The 20,788-nt window shown below is 37.5% G+C and overlaps 2 protein-coding genes across 4 annotated transcripts in view; one reads left to right on the top strand and one right to left on the bottom strand.

The window, feature by feature from the left end:
* Positions 1-8,757, top strand: part of lama5 (laminin, alpha 5) — a 176,182-nt gene extending 167,425 nt beyond the window's left edge. The window contains 6 exon segments of the mRNA XM_056448715.1: positions 3,966-4,113; positions 4,193-4,201; positions 4,204-4,322; positions 6,845-6,938; positions 8,012-8,131; positions 8,222-8,757. Of these exon segments, the coding sequence (XP_056304690.1) occupies positions 3,966-4,113; positions 4,193-4,201; positions 4,204-4,322; positions 6,845-6,938; positions 8,012-8,131; positions 8,222-8,367 (636 nt within the window). The 3' untranslated portion in view covers positions 8,368-8,757.
* An 846-nt stretch (positions 8,758-9,603) lies between these two features.
* Positions 9,604-19,062, bottom strand: adrm1 (ADRM1 26S proteasome ubiquitin receptor). Of its 3 annotated transcripts, none has more exons than XM_056449085.1 (10): positions 18,845-19,062; positions 18,180-18,393; positions 17,988-18,104; positions 15,280-15,403; positions 13,857-13,943; positions 13,688-13,760; positions 13,339-13,598; positions 11,942-12,099; positions 10,052-10,154; positions 9,604-9,840 (listed from the first exon to the last, which is right to left on the bottom strand). In XM_056449085.1, exons 1-10 carry the CDS (start codon positions 19,045-19,047, stop codon positions 9,737-9,739), a joined length of 1,443 nt encoding a protein of 480 aa, XP_056305060.1. In that variant the 5' UTR covers positions 19,048-19,062; the 3' UTR covers positions 9,604-9,736. The 3 variants fall into 3 exon arrangements, with proteins under 3 accessions (XP_056305060.1, XP_056305061.1, XP_056305062.1); XM_056449086.1 differs by having other exon boundaries at positions 13,857-13,940; XM_056449087.1 differs by having other exon boundaries at positions 13,857-13,937.
* Between the last annotated feature and the right edge of the window lie 1,726 nt (positions 19,063-20,788).

The raw sequence follows: 20,788 nt of genomic DNA, 5'->3' as shown, positions 1-20,788 counted from the left end.
TTACAGACGCTAGGACACATTTCTCAATACTTAGGTCACTTTTGCAAAACTCTTCACACAGTGAGCACAACAGAAGTCTATGTGGGCTAAACTGAAGATCAATTCTCATTGTTTTGGCACAGAATGCATTCAATGACTACATCTCTCAAATTTCATCAATCCTTTTCTCATTCAGACACAACAACTGACAAAAACCTTTGTATGTACTGGACATTTTGCACGTGCTTACATACTGTTTATAAAACTCATGTTCAAAACAATAACATCATGCAAAACTGAATAAGACAGCAAAATTCAACAGCAATATTTTATTGAAACATGTTTCAAATATAATAACACAGTTTAACCAGCCAGATTAACATTACTGCAGTATCTGTATCAGTGGATGGTGTGTATACAAATAAAAAATAAATAAACAACATAAAATATTGAGGAATTCTACATCATTCCTGTATTAAAGTTATAAACAATATATATTGCAATTATAAACAGAGATGTGTCCTTGTTTTACATAAGAAGACACTGTAATGCTACATGTTAGTGGTTTTTTAGCTCATTGTTTTGTGGGTGACAAAGTGTGTTTGTCAGATGTCAATCTTTGCTAGTGTTCTGGAAGAATGAGTTCATTTGAGACCTGAATAAAGTGTTTTGGTTGTTGTAGTGCATTTTGAATGTGAAATGAACTGCTTCGTCTAGCTGAGATTCGGTTAGGAGAATTGTGTGAAGAGTTTTGCAAAAGTGACCCAAGTATTGAGAAATGTGTCCTAGCGTCTGTACAAAACAAACAAATATACTAGGCATACACAAATATTTGGTTACAGTTTTTTTTACAATGGCTATGACAGTTTTTTCAATACATTAAACAAGTTTTCCAAACTCTTAACACACCAACACACCTAAAACATACAATTGACAAAACAGTCAATGTCATGCTCAAAATCACACATTGTAAACTAAAGCCTAAAACTAAAATTCAGAATACAATTATAAACTCACACAATACACCATGTCTAAAAAAACACTGTAAACATGTTTCAGAAGCAAATAATTGTTCAAAACACTAACACATGTTCTCTTCCAACAGGAACATTTAGTCCATCACAACACATTGACAATAAAAACACTCTCATCAGCTGACATGACAGAAACTGCATTGTTTTATGTGTCAGCTCTGCCCTTAGATTTTGTTTTGTTGGGTTTAGTAAATGCATGAATTTTGTTTCTTTTGCTGTAGAAATATCAATACAAAAATGAACAACCATCTCAGAGTAGCTTGTATAAAATGTACATGTTTATGTAAAAAATAAAATACAGTCACAGAATTTCTGCAGTACAGACTTTATTTGCAAAAGGACATTACTGCAAGATATACAAACAGAAAAAGCACCGCAATCTTCAATCTAATCTTCTATTCTGCCTGGTCTTCTGCATTTGCCTAGCTTCTTCTTCTCTGGCCCGGCACAGTAACTGTGGCCCTTTGGCCTATTATGTTACTCCTACAGAAACATCTTTTGGCCAAGTTGAAGCCAGCCTCTTCAACATATTTCATGTGGGACTTGACTGGCCTTCAATTCCATGACTCTCTGAAAGTAATTAGACACAGTGCATGTAAATGTTGAACTGTACTGTATATTTATTGTACGTACTAATGAACTCCAGGTTTATAGAGTAGTTTACTGCAAAACACACTGTGTATAGTACAGTAATGACTGTATTGCATAACCTTACCTGGACGCATTGGTGACAGTTCTTTCATGCGCTCACTGTTCCTTTCAAAAACCTCAAGAGTCCTCTTTTTGAACACATTTTTAGAACCTTTTATAAATGTTATTTAATTGATGGTACAGTACATACTCATGTCATTTCTATTAGTTCGTTCTAATGAACACTCTTATTAGCATGCACAAATATGGGATTCCGGTACCCCTTTTAATACATTTAAGCTATTTTTATTGTCATTTTCAGTGAATGTGAAACACTGGAACAATTTGATCCAGTTGAGTGTGATATTAGCTAACTGTGCATGTAAAAACAGATACTAGTTTTCCTTTTGTTTGCTCTGTGACTTTTTTTTATATCTTGGGTTTTGGGAAATACTAATAGGGTAACACTTTACTCGACTGGGTGTTCATAAGATTAAACCTTTATAATCATGACATGACACGTCATGAATGGGAATGAGCTTTTATGCATGCTTATAACAACAGTCATCAAGTGTCATTTGCTAAGTTGACATTGTTTGTTATGACAACTTGACATTTCCAAGACTGCATAACACCCCTTTCAAGTAAAGTGCTACCTACTATAAAGCCACCATGCCATGTCAAATATTTATATCAATCCACAAAAGTTCAATATCGTTTCAGCCCTTTATTTCACACAACACCAGCATTGTCTGTATAGAGTAGAAGAACTCTACTCACTACTCATGTAGCCGCCACTTTTTGGAAACGATGACAACACAATACCACATGATCAGAAGTAGAAGGAAAAACCCCACATTTAACAACAATTAGCATGCAAATGGCTTTTCTACGTACCCTAATCAAGAGGAAAATTGTTTTTATTGTATTTAAATATTTTGCTAACAAAATTTTACATTCAAATGCAAATTTACCAATAAGAAACCGAATTTTAAGGTATGGATGCCTGAATTACGCTTATATATTAGTAGTATCAGATAAGAAAGCCCTACACACTTTAAAAACTTTGTGAACTCTACAATGGATTTATTTGATTTCTACATGTTTATATTTGTATTTCATTTATGCTTACTCCCTGGCATGTGTACATACATTATATATATATATATATATATATATATATATATATATATATATATATATATATATATATATACACACATATATATATATATATATATATATATATATATATATATATATATATATATATGTACTGTTAAAATAATAATAATAATAATGTTATAATAATAATAATAATAATAATTTTAAAAAAGCAACAACCACAGCTGTGTCTCATTTCAGAGGCTGCATCCTCCGCAGGATGCATTCGAAGTGCACTTCGTCATCCCGGCACGACGAAGGATGTCATTCTAAAAAAAATTCAAAGGCTCCTTCAAACAAAGCCTCAAAAATTCATTGCACGTTGATAACGGCAGGATGTTTATAAAAAAAAAACTCAGCTTTAAATGGATGAATTAAGTTTATTTTACTTGAATATCTAAACACTTTAAAGACTATAGACTATGACATGTCTTACTAAAGAGGGATTTGATAGACAGATTACATGTTTGTGTACATGCATGGATCAAAGGAAATATATTTCCAGCTTCTGTAAATCTTGTTTTGCCTTCAGAACGCTTAAAATAAGTTTTAAAATCACTTTGAAAAAAAGTCATTACAGTTTTTATCAGCACTTATTAACAGCAGCTGTTACGGTTGCTAGGTGGCGAGATCCTTCATCTGTAGGCTTGATCGTCTCATTTCAAAACGCTCGGTTCGGTTCACTTTTGACGTCTACATCCCTCGGAGGATGCAGCCTCTGAAATGAGACAGCTACAGGCGGATTCCAGAGCTGTGTTTGTGCTGCAGACATTGCTAGGTTTATTAGCACCGTTAAAAAACTAACTGCTATTGCTGTATCAATTAGATGACCAGCAGACATGCATCAACAGTTACACGCATGATGCATCAGATCTTATTCTTTTAAAAACATTTCCGCATTTTTCTATGATTTAAGTGTACTGTATGGTGGTGTTTCTCAACCACGTACCTGAAAGACCACCAGCACTGCATGTTTTGGATGTCTTCTTTGTCGGTCACACCAATTACAGATCTTTCACTCTCTGCTAATGAGCTGATGATCTGAATCTGGTGTGTTTGGTTAAGGAGACAAGGCAAATGCGCAGAGCCCCAAGAACGTGGTTGAGAAACAAATTCAACACAAATATTGAATTGTTGACTCTCTTGTCTGTCTGTCAGACTGGATTCGTGGGCTGTGTTCGGGACCTGAAACTGAACGAGGTGTCTCTTCAAAACCCATCTGTCAGTGTAGGAGTGACCCCCTGTTACCAGCAGCCCCTGCAACCCGGCGCTCACTTCTCCAGTCAGGGAGGATTCATGACCATCGGTCAGCCATTTTAATCCTACCATTAAACTCTCAGCAGCAAACTCTTTGTTCATGGCGTCTCTGTGTCTCTGCTCTTCAGACGAGTCGCTGGTTTGGGACAGGACCTGGAGATCCAGTTGGAGGTCCGTCTGGATTCAGGCTCAGGGCTTCTGCTGCACACTGGAGCCAAGAAAACACACCAGCTGAGCGTCTATCTGGAGCAGGGCCAGGTGAGACAAACACACACACACACAAACACACACACACACACGCACGTACGCGCACACACACACACACACACACACACACACACACACACACACACACACACACACACACTTAAAAGTCCCCATAAAATCAAAATGTCCATTTTTTGGTGTACGAGTCATTATGTTAGTCTGAAGTTTATCTATATTCTAGTGCGCTCCAAAACGGAGGATTTTTGCATTTAGAAGATTCAAACAATCAAACCTTTAGGATTGTCACTTGAAAAATAACTCAATGAACTATTTGACGTCACCTCATACTTCAGTTGCTCATCAAATCTTCTGTCCAGTCAAATGTTCTCTAATGTTTGATATGTCCTGCCCCCTGCAGGATGCTATTGCTTATGCTGAAAATGGCCATTTATTCACATCACAGCGAGGGCTCCTTATGAGTTGTTTTTAAACATGTTTGTTTTAGTAGTCAGTACACAGGGAACAAGGAGATACAAAATTAAATCTGTTACACATATTGTCATTTAGGGATACTGACTGTATAAAAATATGTGTCAACTGGCACAGAACATACCAGACCCATTTAAATTACAAAGAAAGCTGGATATTAAAGTGGAGAAACTGTGAATCAGAAGGGCAACGCGGTGGTAGTGCTGTCTTCTCACAGCAAGAAGATCTCTGGTTCAAGCCTTGGCTGGGTCAGTTGACATTTCTGTGTGGTTACATGTTCTCCCTGCGTTCGCGTGGGTTTCCTCCAGGTTCTCCGGTTTCCCTCACATGTCCAAAGACATGCAGTATAGGTGAATTGGATATGTTAAAAAATTTTCCGTAGTGTATGTGTAAATGAGTGTATGGGTGTTTCCCTGTGATGGGTTGCAGCTGGAAGGGCATCTGCTGCATAAAACATACGCTGAATAAGTTGGTGGTTCATTCCACTGTGGCGACCCCTGATTAATAAAGAAACTAAGCTGAAAAGAAAATGAATAAATGAACTGTAAATCGGACTCAGTGTTACTTTGAGGCAGTCAAGTCTGAAGCCGCCTTTCCGCTGAACATGACATTTGGACACGACTGTCGGAATACGCCCCCTTGTGGCAGTCGCACAGACTTTTCAGTTTTGTCGTGCACATGGGAGAGAAGCTGTTCTTGCAGTGTCTGAAATAAAGGAGTGCAAAAGCAAGAGCCTTTATTCTCTGTGCATTCACCATGGTTGAATGAATTAGACCGATAAAAATTGAGGGGAATGTGTATTTTTTTATTACTCATTTATAAATAGAAATGATTTATATATATATATATATATATATATATATATATATATATATATATATATAGACTTATTTCTGATAAAAAAAATAATGAAAAAACTACTATTTCTCATCTCGCACACACAGACAACACTGGAATACATGACATTCGGTTGGCCGGTCACATACGGTCTAGTCGCAGGAGTTCAAATATTTCAACGTATCCGCAGCTCAAATCGGATCTGAATTTTTCGCATAAGGAGATGATCGGAACTCCACTCAGCTCCCAGACTACTCTCCATTGGAAATGAATGACTTCTGGTCTGTCGCTTGTCATATGCAGTGGAAAGGCAGCTTGATGAGTTTGAGCTCAATAATGTGGAATGGCAGAGTTGGAATGTAGACTTAACACAATTGGCTTTCTAAAAGAGGAGGAGCTACTATATGTTCTGTTTCAGTTGCGATTATGTTAAACCACTTCACAGGACTTTTAAAGAGATGGTCTTTACATCTCTCACAATTCTGTTATGAGTTTTTTTTCCCTCTAATGTTGACCACAAAAGATATTTTGAAAAATGATGGAAATCTCAGGGTGTCCGTGGGTCTTAAAAAGTCTTAAATTCACTGGAATACTGTGTTGTAGGTCTTAAATCATTTTAAACAGGTCTAAATTTTCCTCTCCAAGAAAAGCTATCTAATTGGGCCGACACCTAATCACCAATAATCCATCTCAAAACATTTTTTAAATATATATTTCGTTTTTTATTGCAAAGAGATCAAATTTACAACTGCTGTACAGCATATTCTTCATATTAAATTCCCTAATTGGGCAAAGAAAGCTGAAGCAACACATCCCATTACCTGATCTTCCATTGATACAAAAACTATGTACAGAAGTAACTGGACTATTAAAAAAAAACTAAAACATATTAACAAGTGTAAGTCTAAAACTTCATTCATATTGGTCTTAAAAAGGTCTTAAAAAGTCTTAAATTTGACTTGAAGAAACCCGTAGAAACCCTGAAATCTGTAACCACTGACTTCTGTAATTGTTATAGATGGCCAACATTTTTCTAAATATTATCTTTAGTGTTCAACAGAAAAAAAGAACCTTGATGGAAAGTAAATGTTTATTTTGGGTGAACTGCCTCTTTAAGAGAGAATCTTATGAGAGTTTTACTGCTGTGTTTTCTAATGCTTCAGTTCAGGTAAATTGGGTGTCATTTTGACACTGACCTAAACATATCAGTTGATGATCAATGTGTGTGTGTGTGTGTGTGTGTTCAGGTCACTGTGCTGATGAACAGCGGTAGTGGAGAGTTTTCAGTCAGTCTCACACCTAAAGAGTCACTATGTGATGGAGGATGGCACACTATTGCAAGTGAGTCAAGACCACCTTCATTTCTGAATCTGAAACATGTTTCTGCACCTTTTGGTTTCTTTTTTTCTCCTTTAAAATATTTTGTACTTTTATTTGGGCAGTTTAGACATAATAGTAGATATATAAGGTATTTCTCAACATGTGGAAAAAGCACAGAGCAATGATTTGAGCAGATGTATAGATCTATACCCTAATAAATAATTATACCAGCGAAAGATCAAGTACTTGTTTTCAGTGGAGTAAAATAACTAGAGATACTTGATTTCAGTTTTAATGCCCCACTTAAAAAAAAAGTACTAATATATCAAACATTTGTGTTCTGATCAGTGTCTACATTTAGGTGCAAACTCATAATGAGATTATGATGGGATTTTAGAAGTATTGTGAGGAACAATTCTTAGTGGTGTGTGGTACCTGCTGATTTTAATGCCATGAACATTTCCTCATTTAAGTGGCCTAAATATGAATTTCCTGTGATGAACACAAAGAAAGATATTCTGAAGATTGGATATCAATGTCTGTCTCAACAGAGGAACAAAAATACTATGGAAATCATTTAAAAAACAAAATATCTTCCTTTGTGTTCGGGGAAAGAAAGAGGAGGTTGAGTAAATGATGACAGCACTTTCATTTTTAGGTGAACTATCCCTTTAATGGCATCATGCGCATAATGTGGCCAATGTGCACATGTGGGTTTGATAAGGACAGGTTTAGTGGGTACTTTGGGTTGGTTTAAAAGTCCTCTAGGTCATAAAGTCATTCTATAATGATGATTTGTTCTGTACACTATCGAAAAAATATATATATTGCTTAAGGGGGCTAATAATATTGAAATGCTTTTAAAAAAATATTAAAAACTGCTTTTATTCTAGCCAAAATAAAACAAATGAGACTCTCTCCAGAAGAAAAAATATTATAGGAAATACTGTGAACTACTCCTTGCTGTGTTAAACATTATTTGGGAAATATTTGGAAAAAAACACAGGAGGGCTAATCATTTTGGCTTCAATTGTATCTACATTCGGTCGGGTCTAGTTTGCAATATTTTCACACTTAAATATTTGTGATTTTAGTTGTGAAGAAGAGCAACGTCATTCAGCTGCACGTGGATGCGTTCAGTGAACACGGAGTGGCTCCCAAACAGAGCAGATCCAACGGGGGCAAAGAGGCCGTGTATCTAGGTGGTCTGCCAGGTATGACCAATCAATCAACCAACCGAAATAGTGCAGTTAAAAGTGAATGAGGTTAAAGGCTTAATGTGTGTTTTGTCCTGTCGTGTGCAGACACCATTACAGTGCCTGGTCTCCCATCCAGCGTCCAGTCTTTCCAGGGGTGCGTGAGGAAAGCCGTACTGAACCACAGGCCCGTCATGCTCTCCAAACCTCTGTCAGTGTCAGGATCAGTGGGCACTCAGGGCTGCCCAGCCTAATAGACCATCAACCCATACATGGACTCTATCCAATCATCAGGTGGTGGGTTTGCATAGCGGCTAATTTAATCAGATATTTATGTTCACTTTGTTTGTGTCGTTTTAAGAAAAGCACTGTGACGCTATTGATAAACATGTTCGCAACTGCAGGGACCAGATGTAAAGACAGAGCACTGGATTCTAATTATTCACTGGTGTAATCATGACCAAACACCATTAAATGGGTTTATAATCCGACGACTTAATTGTATAAAAAAGGCATTTTCCTAAGTCTAGGGTGTATTTAAAAGTCACTCATGAAATGTTATTCTTGTCACTTTTGTTATATCACAATTCCATCAAATAGCTGTATTTTTATTGGCAATAAAGATCTCCTTTGTGTTTGATGCACACTTGTCAACCCTCCCGTTTTTACCGGGATTCTCCCGTATTTTACAGTTCTATCCTGCTATCATCCTGTAAAAGTATTTTCCTGTATTTTCAGTCTTTCTCTGAAGAGTGGCAAATAAACATTAAAGAGCTGATCCTCAGTATACGCAATCGATACCGCCGAACAACCAGGGCGGGATTCCCTTTCCTTTTCATTACAGGTGCCGTCGCCCCTTCATATGCAATCCTCAAAACAGTCATATATGGTGCATGACTGTCAGCTGACGCGCTCCATAGTTATAAATAGACGCTGTTTCCCAAACGAATTCTGGACACACGATTTGAAGCGGAGTGAAAGTCTGGGTTTTGTGTGCGTGTTTAAACCAGACATATACACATAATTAATCATAATATTATCTAAAGATGTCGATCTTGGTAGGTTTTTTTTTTCCAAACAACTAATTTCGTCCTAAATGAGCATAAAAAGTTAGGAAAGCAATCGAAAGCTTTTATTATAACGTTAGTTCTGTGCATTTTTAAAGTGACACTTCTGTTATTTAATGTAATGAAAAGAAAAAAAATCTAAATGAAATAAGATTCAATCGTTGCTATTTAATCCGAATGTGTAAGTTATACAGTGAAGAAACGGCTAATGAGATTTGATAGCTTGAATCTATTTCATTATAATAGCTATTAATTTTAATAAGCTGAACTGTTTGCTAATGGATTTGCTGCTAATGTATACTACTGAATTTTTCTTTTGTATATAATAATAATAATAAATCTGGTCTGGGGCATATCCCTTATTTTCACATCCCAATGTTGACAGGTATGGTTTGATGTGATGGACTTGACTCGTGCGCAGACTGCGGTTACAGCTCAGGGGTTTAATAGCGTACTTTTGCACATACAAAAACACATACTTGGGTCAGTGAATGAGTACAGGCAAACATTCCAGACTAGAACACTTCAGATGGACTACAGCATTCAGAGAGCGTCTCTAATCCAAGCTCATGTCCTCGTCGTCATCTTTCTTGTCTTTGGAGTCTCCGTCGTCTGTTTTGCTGTCGCTGCCCTCCATGGCTTTAGCAAACGCCTCCACATCTACACATCAGGACAAAACTGATCAGTGCTTGTGGATCGATTTTGAATTAAAGGAAGGTAATTTAGCTTGTGTATTTAGTAGCCGCATAATCATCTGACAGGAACTCTTAACAACAGATAAAAACATTGTGTGGATTTGAAGTAAGCTTTACATGAAATGGCTATTACAGACTGAAGAGAAAATAAACACTTTTCCTGATGCACAACTGACCTCCTTTATTAGCTGCGTCCACTGCTTCAGAAGGCAGACCAAACTGGTTCATGAGCGGACCGAGTTGACCCGAGGCCAGAGCACTGCTGAACATACTCATCGCCTGCACACACACACAGACAAACTACATGATCACATTAGGCACGTTTACACACACAATTCAATCAGGAATTTCACTGATTCCAATAAGTCTCAATACAAGATTATCATAATGAAACCATCACTGTAGACATTTCACTTGTTTTTAAAGGGCACCTATGATGAAAATCAACTTTGGGAAGCTGTATGTATGTAAAGTGTGTCCACTGTCATGCTTGAGTGATAGAAACACAAGTCTCTTTTTAATTTCCTGATTTGCAAATAAACTAGGATTAAAATATCTGTTCCAACTTTCAGTGATTTTTATAAGTTTTATACATTTAAAACAGAGCATGCTTGTGATAAAGACAGTAAAATCACCATGTAATTCTAAACCGCTATAATCACCACGGCCACATGGTGTCAGTAAATGCACGTATGTGTGTGTACTGCAAACAGCATTTGTGTGTGACTCGTCATTTCAGAAAGGCTTGAATAAACTTCACCACAAATACATCAAATAAACTTGGTCTCTTTGACTAATGACCTGTATTTTACCTCCATCGGAGTCTGTCTCTGTCACTGTGCTGTTTATCTGATGTAACGCATGATTAGAATCAGACATGCATGTGAGAACGGTGGGCGGGGAGAAGTAGCTCATTTGCATTTAAAGCCACAGGCTACAGAAACAGCTACAGTATACTCGGACACCAAAATGGGCAGATTCTGGAGGCTATAATAATTAATATTATAATGGGTATTTTGAGCTGAAACTTTACAGACACATTCTGGAAAAAACAAAGGCTTATCTTACATCTTGTTAAATAGGTGCCCTTTAAAAAAAAAAAAAAATCACAGTGAACAGCTCTACTGGACATCCTGTTTTTATGAAAAGGTTTCATAAATGTTTAATAAATGCATTATTTATGGGCACTACAAAAATAAATCAGAACTTGACCCTAGAATAATTTTCTTGGAATCTTTATCATTAAAGGTCGAAACAAGCTTTTAGATCAAAAACTGAAAAGTCTTTTCAAAAATCTCTATAATTATACATATATAATTGAGACCTACTGAGACTTACTGGTCAACTTGACCTCAAAAAGAAATAAATACATTTAAATTAAATGAAGTATTTTTTGACTTTAGTTCTCAATTTGCCCTCACAGTTTTTTGTTCATTTATACATCTGGTAGACGCTTTTATCAAAACAAATATTAGTAGTGGTATTTTATTTTTATAAATATTATAAAACCAAGAAACTGTATGTGCAGTACATCTAACTGTAGTAACATGAAACTAACATGGTCAAAACCAAAATCAGCCAATCAGAATTAAGCACTCAACAGCCGCAGGGTTTTTCCTGCACAGAGAATTACAAGATGGCCAACACAATCAAATTTTCTATCAATTCAACCTTTTGGACAAAAAAATAAATAAAATAAAATAAAAAAAATCAGCCATGCATGTGGTTTTTTGTGGTTCAAAGCTTTGTTTCTCCCATCACTAGAACTGTGGTGAGGCTATGTCATGGGTGCCCAATCTAGGTCCTGGAGGGCCGGTGTCCTGCAAAGTTTAGTTCCAACCCCAACCCGGGCTAGCTAATCAAGCTCTTACTAGGATTTCTAGAAACATCCTTGCAGGTGTGTTGAGGCAAGTTGGAGCTAAAATCTGCAGGACACCGGCCCTCCAGTACAGAGTTTGGACACCCCTGGGCTAGGTGTTCGTGACCTGCTGCAACTATGGTGAGGTGTGTGTGTCCTTGCTGGAACTGTGGTGACGCAAGTGCGCGTGCGCGTGAGAGAGAGTGACCTGCTGGAACTGTGGTGAGGTCAGTGTGTTCTGGATCTCCTCTGCACTCTGCGGCAGAGACTCTCCTGAAGGCAGGTACGGCAGCAGCCTCTGCTGAACCTCAGGATTGGCCAGAATAGGAGCCATTACATCAGGGGTCAGCACACTCGCCAGGTCCACTACACAGGGGACAACAGGAGATTAGTTATTTTACTGAAATTCCAACACTTCTGTAACCCTCTGACAGAATTATTAAATTTTCACTACATGATTATCACGGTCAAAACAAACTAATGTAAATCACTGTAATTACCTCTTTCTTTTTAGACACTGACATCTTGACAATTAAGAGACCACACTGCCCTGCCACTGACAAGCTCATAAGTAAATCTGTGTTTTAGGTGTTACTGTAAAGGAAGCCCTAGCGCATGTCCTGAAACTTACCTGCATTCAAGTGATGGTAAAACATGAACACATGAAGATAGAATAAAAAGCAGAAACTTGGTTATGTTGATATATAATATGGTCATACATAAAGCTAAAAATATTCTGAGAGACATCCATTTAAAGTAAAAATCATCAAAAATGCAGGTTATAAATCAATAAATAAAACAGAAAAAAACTAATATCAGTGTATAAAACAGTAAATCCTAAGCTAAAGAGTGTTCAGTTGTTTTGAAGAGCTTTGCTGGACCGATTGATAATATAAAAGCTTTCTGCATATTCCAGGAAAACTGTGATGAAGCTATTATACAGTTAAAGTCAGAATTATTAGCCTCCCTGTTTATTATTTTCCCCAATTTCTGATTAATGGAGAGAAGATTGATTCAACACATTTCTAAACATAATAGTTTTAATAACTCATTTCTAATAACTGATTTATTTTATCTTTGACATGATGACAGTAAATAATATTTGACTAGATATTTTTCAGCACACTTAAAGTGACATTTAAAGGCTTAACAAGGTTAATTAGGTTAACTAGGTTGGTTAGGGTAATTAGGCAAGTTATTGTATAACGATGGTTTGTTCTGTAGACTATCGAAAAAAAAGTTAGCTTAAAAGGGGCTAATAAATTTGACCTTAAAATGATTCATAAAAAAATTAAAACTGCTTTTATTCTAGGTGAAATAAAACAAATAAGACTTTCTCCAGAAGAAAAAATATTATCAGACATACTGTGAAAATTTCCTGAATCTGTTAAACATCATTTGGGAAATTTTTTAAAAAGTACAAAAATTTATAGGGGGGCTAATAATTCTTACTTCAACTGTATATTCCATCTTACAATGTGAACCGAGAATGCTTTTAATCAAATCTGATTTTCTCATCATCTTCATGAACAGGCCTGTAGAATGTAGGAATTTGAGGGTGATGACTTGTGAACAGGAAGATGAAGGAAGACGTCCGTCTCTTACCTCCGGATCCCTCAGTGGGCATGGCGGGCACATTCATGGTGGCTAGAATGCTCTGGAGGTCGCTCAGCTGGATGGGCTGTGTGCTGGATGCAGGTCCCGCAGGCAGGGAGGGAGTCTGGGCTGCAGGGGTGGTGGGGGTGACCGTGGGCGAGCCGCTAGAGGTGGCAGCAGGGGTGACGGGTGTAGTGGGAGCCTGGGTGGAGCTCAGACGGGCAGCAGAGCCAGAGGACGGAGTGGCTGCTGCCGATTGGCTGCGAGAGCTGTGGATCAGAAATGAAGCTATCAGATGAGCGAACAGATCAATGCATGGAGAAAATGGTTCACAGCATGGAGAAATCATGAGACACACCTGGAGGTTGAGCTGCTGGTGGCTGGACCTCCACTGCCCAACAGACTGGCTAATCCTGGACCAGCCAGAGCACCTGGAGAGAGAACCAAAACCTTTTACTGACCGCAAATATCTGAACATCATTATTTTGAATAGGGAACTTTTAAAAAGAATTCAATAAATCGCTTACCAAGTCCACCCAGTCCTGTTGGTCCAATCAGCTGCATAAGTTGATTGTGGCTCATGTTACCCAGAAGGCTTTGCAGGCCACCTTCTCCTTGAACAAAGTTATAATTAAAAAAAGGAAGACTTTCTTTCTTCACGCTCTTGTAGACAAAGGGCCTGTGCACACATACAACACACACACACACACACACACACACACAGGCGCGCGCGTGCTCTCTCTAAAGCCGACCACTTGTCTATTCACAGATGTGTATCAACCTTTTTCACATGATAGAACACACAAGTCATCTTTTATTTAGATCTCTGTGCTTCCAAATGAAAGTTGAAGACAACTATTTAATCGACAATTTAAATGTAGAAACTATTTATACATAAGTATAATAAATAAACCTTTTACAAAATGCATATATTAATCAACCCAATTATGTAAATGTTGTGTGCCAAACTGAAATATAACAAAGCATGTGTGATTAAAGCAGCATTTCCATTTAATGAGCCAAAAAGAAAAAAAAAGGTCACTTCCTGAGGAACAGGAACAGCAAACAGCAAAAGGAAAAATGGAATTTGCTGCAGTAGAAGCCACTGTGAGCCTTTTTTCTTACATCGTAAATGACTAACGCCTCAGAGGATGAAGCCAAAATATAAATTTACATTATATAATAATATAATTTAACTTTCAAATTTGAGGACAATTTACTATACATAATAAAATTGTGATAGCAAAATGAAAGATGGAATAGCATTGGGAAACTTGGACTAATTCTCCTTTCTCAGTTAAAGTTTATACAACTCGACCAGTGTAAGGGTTGCTATGATGATGAAAAATTTTATTAATGATAACTGATGAGTGTTTTTTTTAGACAATGTCAAGGATAAATGACATGTTAGCCAGCAATATATAGCGGCAGGCACTGTTTGAATGACTGAATCACTGAAGCATTAACTTAAACGATTTATCCAAAGCTGCTGATACATTTAGAAACAAAACAAGCATCCTTATGAATAAACCACTGAATCTTTTTCTCAAATGATTCATTCAAAAACAGATTTTGATTTGAATTTGCCAAACAAAGACAATTTCACTCTTAAAATGTAACATTTAATATTAACTTTTTACTTGTTGAACTGTTGTATAAATTCAATATCACATGTGTGATTAGTCTCAAGTGCTGATATTCTGGAATAATGGCACTGTTGATTGATTAATACTGCTTTTTCTTTATGGAATGTATTTTAGCAAAAAAATTAAACAGAGTATTAATGTCATCCTAACAGCATTCCAATAATCTTAATCTAAAGACATGTTTTTTTTTGCAATTGAGTGATTATTCCATCATGTCAGCTGCCAAACAGCTCAAACAACAAATCTGATAAGATCATAAGCAATAAAATTCACATGAGTGTATTGGGACACGTCTATCACTCACCACCGAGAGCAGACAGCTCATGTCCTCCACCTCCTCCACTGCCCAAAGCGCCCGGCATGGGTGGGTTATTCAGGTACTCATTGACTTTGCGACAGTATTCATCATCTTTATCCGTTTTGGGCTCCTTCAAATGAGACAGATGACAAAGTCAAACGTGAATAGCTACGTTTCCATCCACCTATTTTTGGTGCATTTTGGATATGTACATAAAAAAATAAAATAAAATAAAAATAGGTTGATGGAAAGACAAATTTTGAAAATGCGCATGAAAAACACGTGCACATAACTGAGTAAGATAAACTTTTTATTCGATAAGGAAAAATGTGCATAAACTACGATGGAAACACTTTTACCGAACAAATTCCAGTATGCGCATTAAAAAAAGGTCATGTGATTTTGTTATAATAGCTCATGTGATGATAAAAATGTGTGTAAATACAATATGCTCAGCAGGCTGAGCATATTGTAAAACATCTGAAATGTTGTTTTGGTCATTCTGAAATGCCGTAAACATTTCAGTATTAGTGTTATTTTATTATTAATTATCTCCAGAATCAAGGGCATCTATGCTCCGTGTCTGACAACTTCAAACGCCACCACGCGTTCAATGTCAGTATAGATTTTTGAGACACAAGTCATTTATTAAATGAAGAAAAGATTGACACATAGCTAGTGTTAACTGTTTAGATCTCAGAACTCTTTACACTGCAAAAAAAAATTTTTATTAGAGTTTTTACATTGCTTCAAGTCCAAGTATCTAGAAAACCTAAACTCAAGAAGCATTTTATAGACAAGCAAAAAAAAGTCTTGGTTTCAGCAATAATAAGTCAAAATTAAGCAAGTTTTTTCTTTAAACAAGTAAAATAATCTGCCAATAGGGTAAAATAATCTTATTTTCAGTTTGAAATAACGTTATTTTTCATAGCCCATTGGCAGATTATTTTACTTGTTAAAAAAAAAAAAAAAAAAAAAATTGACTTATTTTTTAACACAACATACACTCGCCGGCCACTTTAGGTACACCTTTCCAAGTGCTCGTTAATGTAAATGTCTTATCAGCCAATCACATGGCAGAAACTCAATGCATTTAGGCATGTAGACATGGTCAAGACAATCTGCTGCAGTTCAAACAGAGCATCAAAATGAGGTAAAAAGGTAATTTCAGTGACTTTGAACGTGGCATGGTTGATGGTGCCAGGCAGGCTGGCCTGAGTATTTGAGAAACTGCTGATCTACTGGGATTTTCACGCACAACCATCTCTATGGGTTTACAGAGAATGGTCAGAAAAAGAGAAAATGTGGCAGTTCTGTGGCTGCAAATGCCTTGTTGATGCCAGAGGTCAGAGGAGAATGGCCAGACTGGTTCGAGCTGATGGAAAGGCAACAATAACTCAAATAACCACTCGTTACAACCGAGGAATGCAGAAGAGCATCTCTGAACGCACAACATGCCGAACCTTGAAGCAGATGGGCTACAGCAGCAGAAGGCCACACCAGGTGCCTCTGCAGTCAGCTAAGAACAGAAAACTGAAACTACAATTCACAAATTGGACAACAGATTGGAAAAATGTTGCCTCCTCTGATGAGTCTCGATTTTTGTTGCGACATTCGGATGGTAGGGTCAAAATCTGGCATTAACAACATGTAAGCATGGATCCATTCTGCCTTGTATCAACAGTTCAGGCTGGTTGTGGTGGTGTTATGGTGTGGGGGATCTTTTCTTGACACACTTTGGGACCATAAGCATCAACTGAGCATTGTGTCAACGCCACAGCCTACCTGAGTATTGTTGCTGACCATGTCCATCCCTTTATGACCAGTGTACCCATCTTCTGATGCTTCTTCCAGCAGGATAATGCGCCACATCATAAAGCGTGAACCATCTCAGACTGATTTCCTTCTTTTTTTTTTTTTAAGATTTATTTTTGGCCTTTTTGCCTTTATTAGATAGGACAGTATAGAGACAGGAAGCGAACCTGGAGAGAGAGAGGAAGGTAGGGAAATGTCCTCGAGCCAGGATTCGAACTCGGGATGCCCTGACGTGCTGCTGCACCATATGTCGGCGCGCTAACCACTAGGCTATTGCGCCGACGACTGATTCTTAAACATGACAATGAGTTCATTGTACTCAAATGGCCTCCACAGTCACCAGGTTTCAATCCAATAGAGCACCTTTGGGATGTGGTGGAACGGGAGATTGGCATCATGGATGTGTAGCCGACAAATCTGCAGCTGCGTGATGCTATCATGTCAATATAGACAAAAATCTGAGGAATATTTCCAGTACCTTGTTGAATCTATGCCACAAAGGATTAAGGCAGTTTTCAAGGCAAAAGGGGGTCCAACCTGGTACCTGATAAAGTGTCTGGTGAATGTATTTTTTGCTTGTCTAGAAAATGCTGTTTTGATTTAAGGATTTTTATGTATTGGACTAAAAACAAGGCAAAAAACTAAGAAAAAAAATAATTTTGCGCAGAGATATACACCTGTTATTATGATACATTTCATTGTTTTCAAGCAGAAAAAGTCAGCGGTTACAAGTTTTCAGATTTCTTCTTTAGTATTCAACAGAATAAAGAAACTCACAAAGGTTTAGAAGACACTTAATTTGTGTGAACCATCCCTTTAATACCAAGTGGAAGCATGGCATTGTATTCTAACAGCACATCTGAAATATGCGAACAAGTATCGAACAATATTTTACTCACCTGCATCCAAAAGAACAGCCTTTTAGAGCCAGCCTTGAACTTCAGTACATACACACGTCCCGTAGTGCACTGGTTCACCCGTTTAAACTCACAGTCATCTGGGAATATGATCAGATCCTGAAACACAAAATAAAGACTTAGTTACTGATATACTCAACATCACCAACGAACAATTGACTAAACAGGCCTCACATCCTCCACATTTCCAGAGGTCCTGTCCTTCCAGCAAAAGTGAATGAGCGAGTCGTCTGTCTGCTGGATGTAGACAGTGCCCTTGCGCTTGTCCGGGGTCACAGTGCTGCCTTTCAGGGTCATTTTACCAGCCCTGAACTCAACCAGATACTTGCTGGATGAGCTGCGGGATCCAGAGACCAGACTGGGGACAGAGCTCCAGATGACATCTTCACTAAAGGACACAAAACACAAAATGTTACACAGGATTACAACATGACAGCTCATTTAGACAACTTCTGAATCCATATATGCACATACTCTTATTCAAACCTCAGAGCTCTTCTTTAGAAACAACATGAAGATGGGCAGTTAGTCAGCAAGAATTATTAGCACTCTAGCTAGCTTCAGGAAACATCACTGACCTGCTGTTTGCGAAAATATACAAGCGTGTGTTAAATTAAGGTGTGATGTAATAATATGTTTGACATTTTTTCATATTACAGTTCAAAAATCCATTTAATTTCATTGTCTTGCTTGTGAAAGCTACACTCGTTAGCATTAGCAGCCCGTTTCAATCTCTCAAGCTCCACCATGACTGCGCGTTTTGTTTCTGGTGTGTCTACAAAACAGAACATGACGCTATGATTCATATATTAACAAAGCGAATTAAAAGTAATTCATACCGCTGGAGGAGTTTAGCCTTGCGTTGATTCCAGCAGCAGGTTTTGATTTTTGATCCTGAGGATTCGTTCGCTGAAGATTTGCAGATGGACTGACTAGTGAAAAGTGAGAAACTAAGCGACTTCCTGTATACTGCCAGCCTTGTTCCACGCAGGGCAACATCTGATTGGCTGAAGAACATGTCATTCAGCAACTGCTGTGTCATTGGGTGCAGATGGAGATGCTTATTTTCTTTCTACGGATGTTGTTCACCATGTATATCGTCATGAAAACACTTTATTTTGTGTGTGCCGCGTGTATTCTTTCTTAGTCAAAGACTTATAGCTCCCCACATAGAAGTAAAAAATATTAATTTCGAATATATAAGAATGGCAACACGGTGGCTCAGTGGTTAGCACAGTAGCTTCACAGCAAGAAGGTCGCTGGTTCTAGCCCCAGCTGTTTCAGTTGGCGTTTGTGTTTGCATGTTCTCCCCGTGTAGCCGTGGGTTTCCTCCGGTTTCCTCCACAGTCCAAAGACATGCAGCATAGGTGTATAGAATAGGCTAAATTGGCTGTGTGTAAATGCAAGAGTGTATGGGTGTTTCCCAGTTCTGGGTTGCAGCTGGAAAGGCGTCTGCTGCATAAAAAATATGCTGGATAGGTTCATTCAGCTGTAGCGACCCCTGATTAATAATGGCACTAAGTCGAAGGAAAATGCATGAATGAATAAGTGTATAAGTTCTTAATATTATATGTTTAACCCCCTCACCCTCAGGACACTTTAGTCTCAAATGATACAAAAACTTCTCACAGAACAGTGAAATCAGTTTAAATCAATAAGAGATTAATTTATAACATTCTAAATATATATTATTCATGCATTCATAGATTATTTTTCATGAATAACGTAATCCTTATTGTTCAAAACTTTAAAGAATTGTTTTGTGTGGTTATAGCAAGCTTGTTTTACAACATCATCTTCTGCAGTCAGAAAGAGCAGCAGCTCAAACAGCTGATAGCTGATGGAAATCATATTTACATTGTCCTTTTGAGTATTCAGGGCTTTCCTGATTTGAGAATTAGCCGCCATTTCATTATTTGTGTTTTTTACCTGTTTTGTCATGTGAAAGTTCATGTTCACAGAGAGAAGAAGCCAAATGTCACATCTTTATTCACTTGTGACATAACAACATTCAAACCATGAAACCTTCACCTTCACCTATCGCTGAGGTCTGAACACACTGAGTTGAAGATGAACATGATGTTCCCCATCAGACCAAACAAATGAAACTTGCTTTCCTCACTGAAGTGAATGTTGGTCCAGTTCTCCATTCCCACAACAATGTTAGTTCAGTCTTTTGAATCTTTCTGCTGATGAAGGTTGTCACAGCAGGGCTTTTAGTCCAAATTCTTCTAAATGTAGAGACGCTGTTTGTAGAAACAGATCTTAATCCTTTTCAGAGCTGATCTGATGATAAAATCCAGCTAGAGTTTTGAACCATTGACCATCTCCACGTTATCCTGTCCTCTTTCGTGGACGATCAGCATTTTAGGGGGACCTGAAAGAGTTAGTGGCATTATAAAGATACAATATTCTAGAAATCAGAGATTTGGAACAACCAAATTCTCTTGCTGCGGCTGAAAAACTCATCTCTTTAGTCTTCATCTGGCCAAACCTGCCGTCTGAAGGTTTTATAGTTACTTTAGAAAACAGCTCACCATCTTGAAAAGTCAGGAAAAAAATGGTAAAGTTGACATATACATCCATATGGTTATCAGACAATTAGGTCAGACTTTATTTAAAGGTACAATAATTTGCTGCTTATTAATAGTTATTATGGTAGTAGTTGGGTGGGTAGGATTAGGCATGTAGAATAAGATCATGTTGAATATGTACTTTATAAAAACAAATACACAGCCATTATCGTAATAATAGGTAGGTAATAAGCCATTAGTTACAGTGAG

The sequence above is a fragment of the Danio aesculapii genome, chromosome 23 (assembly GCF_903798145.1).
Source record: "Danio aesculapii chromosome 23, fDanAes4.1, whole genome shotgun sequence".
Classification (NCBI taxonomy): domain Eukaryota; kingdom Metazoa; phylum Chordata; class Actinopteri; order Cypriniformes; family Danionidae; genus Danio; species Danio aesculapii.
Note: the sequence above shows the minus strand (reverse complement) of the source record. Positions and strands in the feature narration are given on the sequence as shown.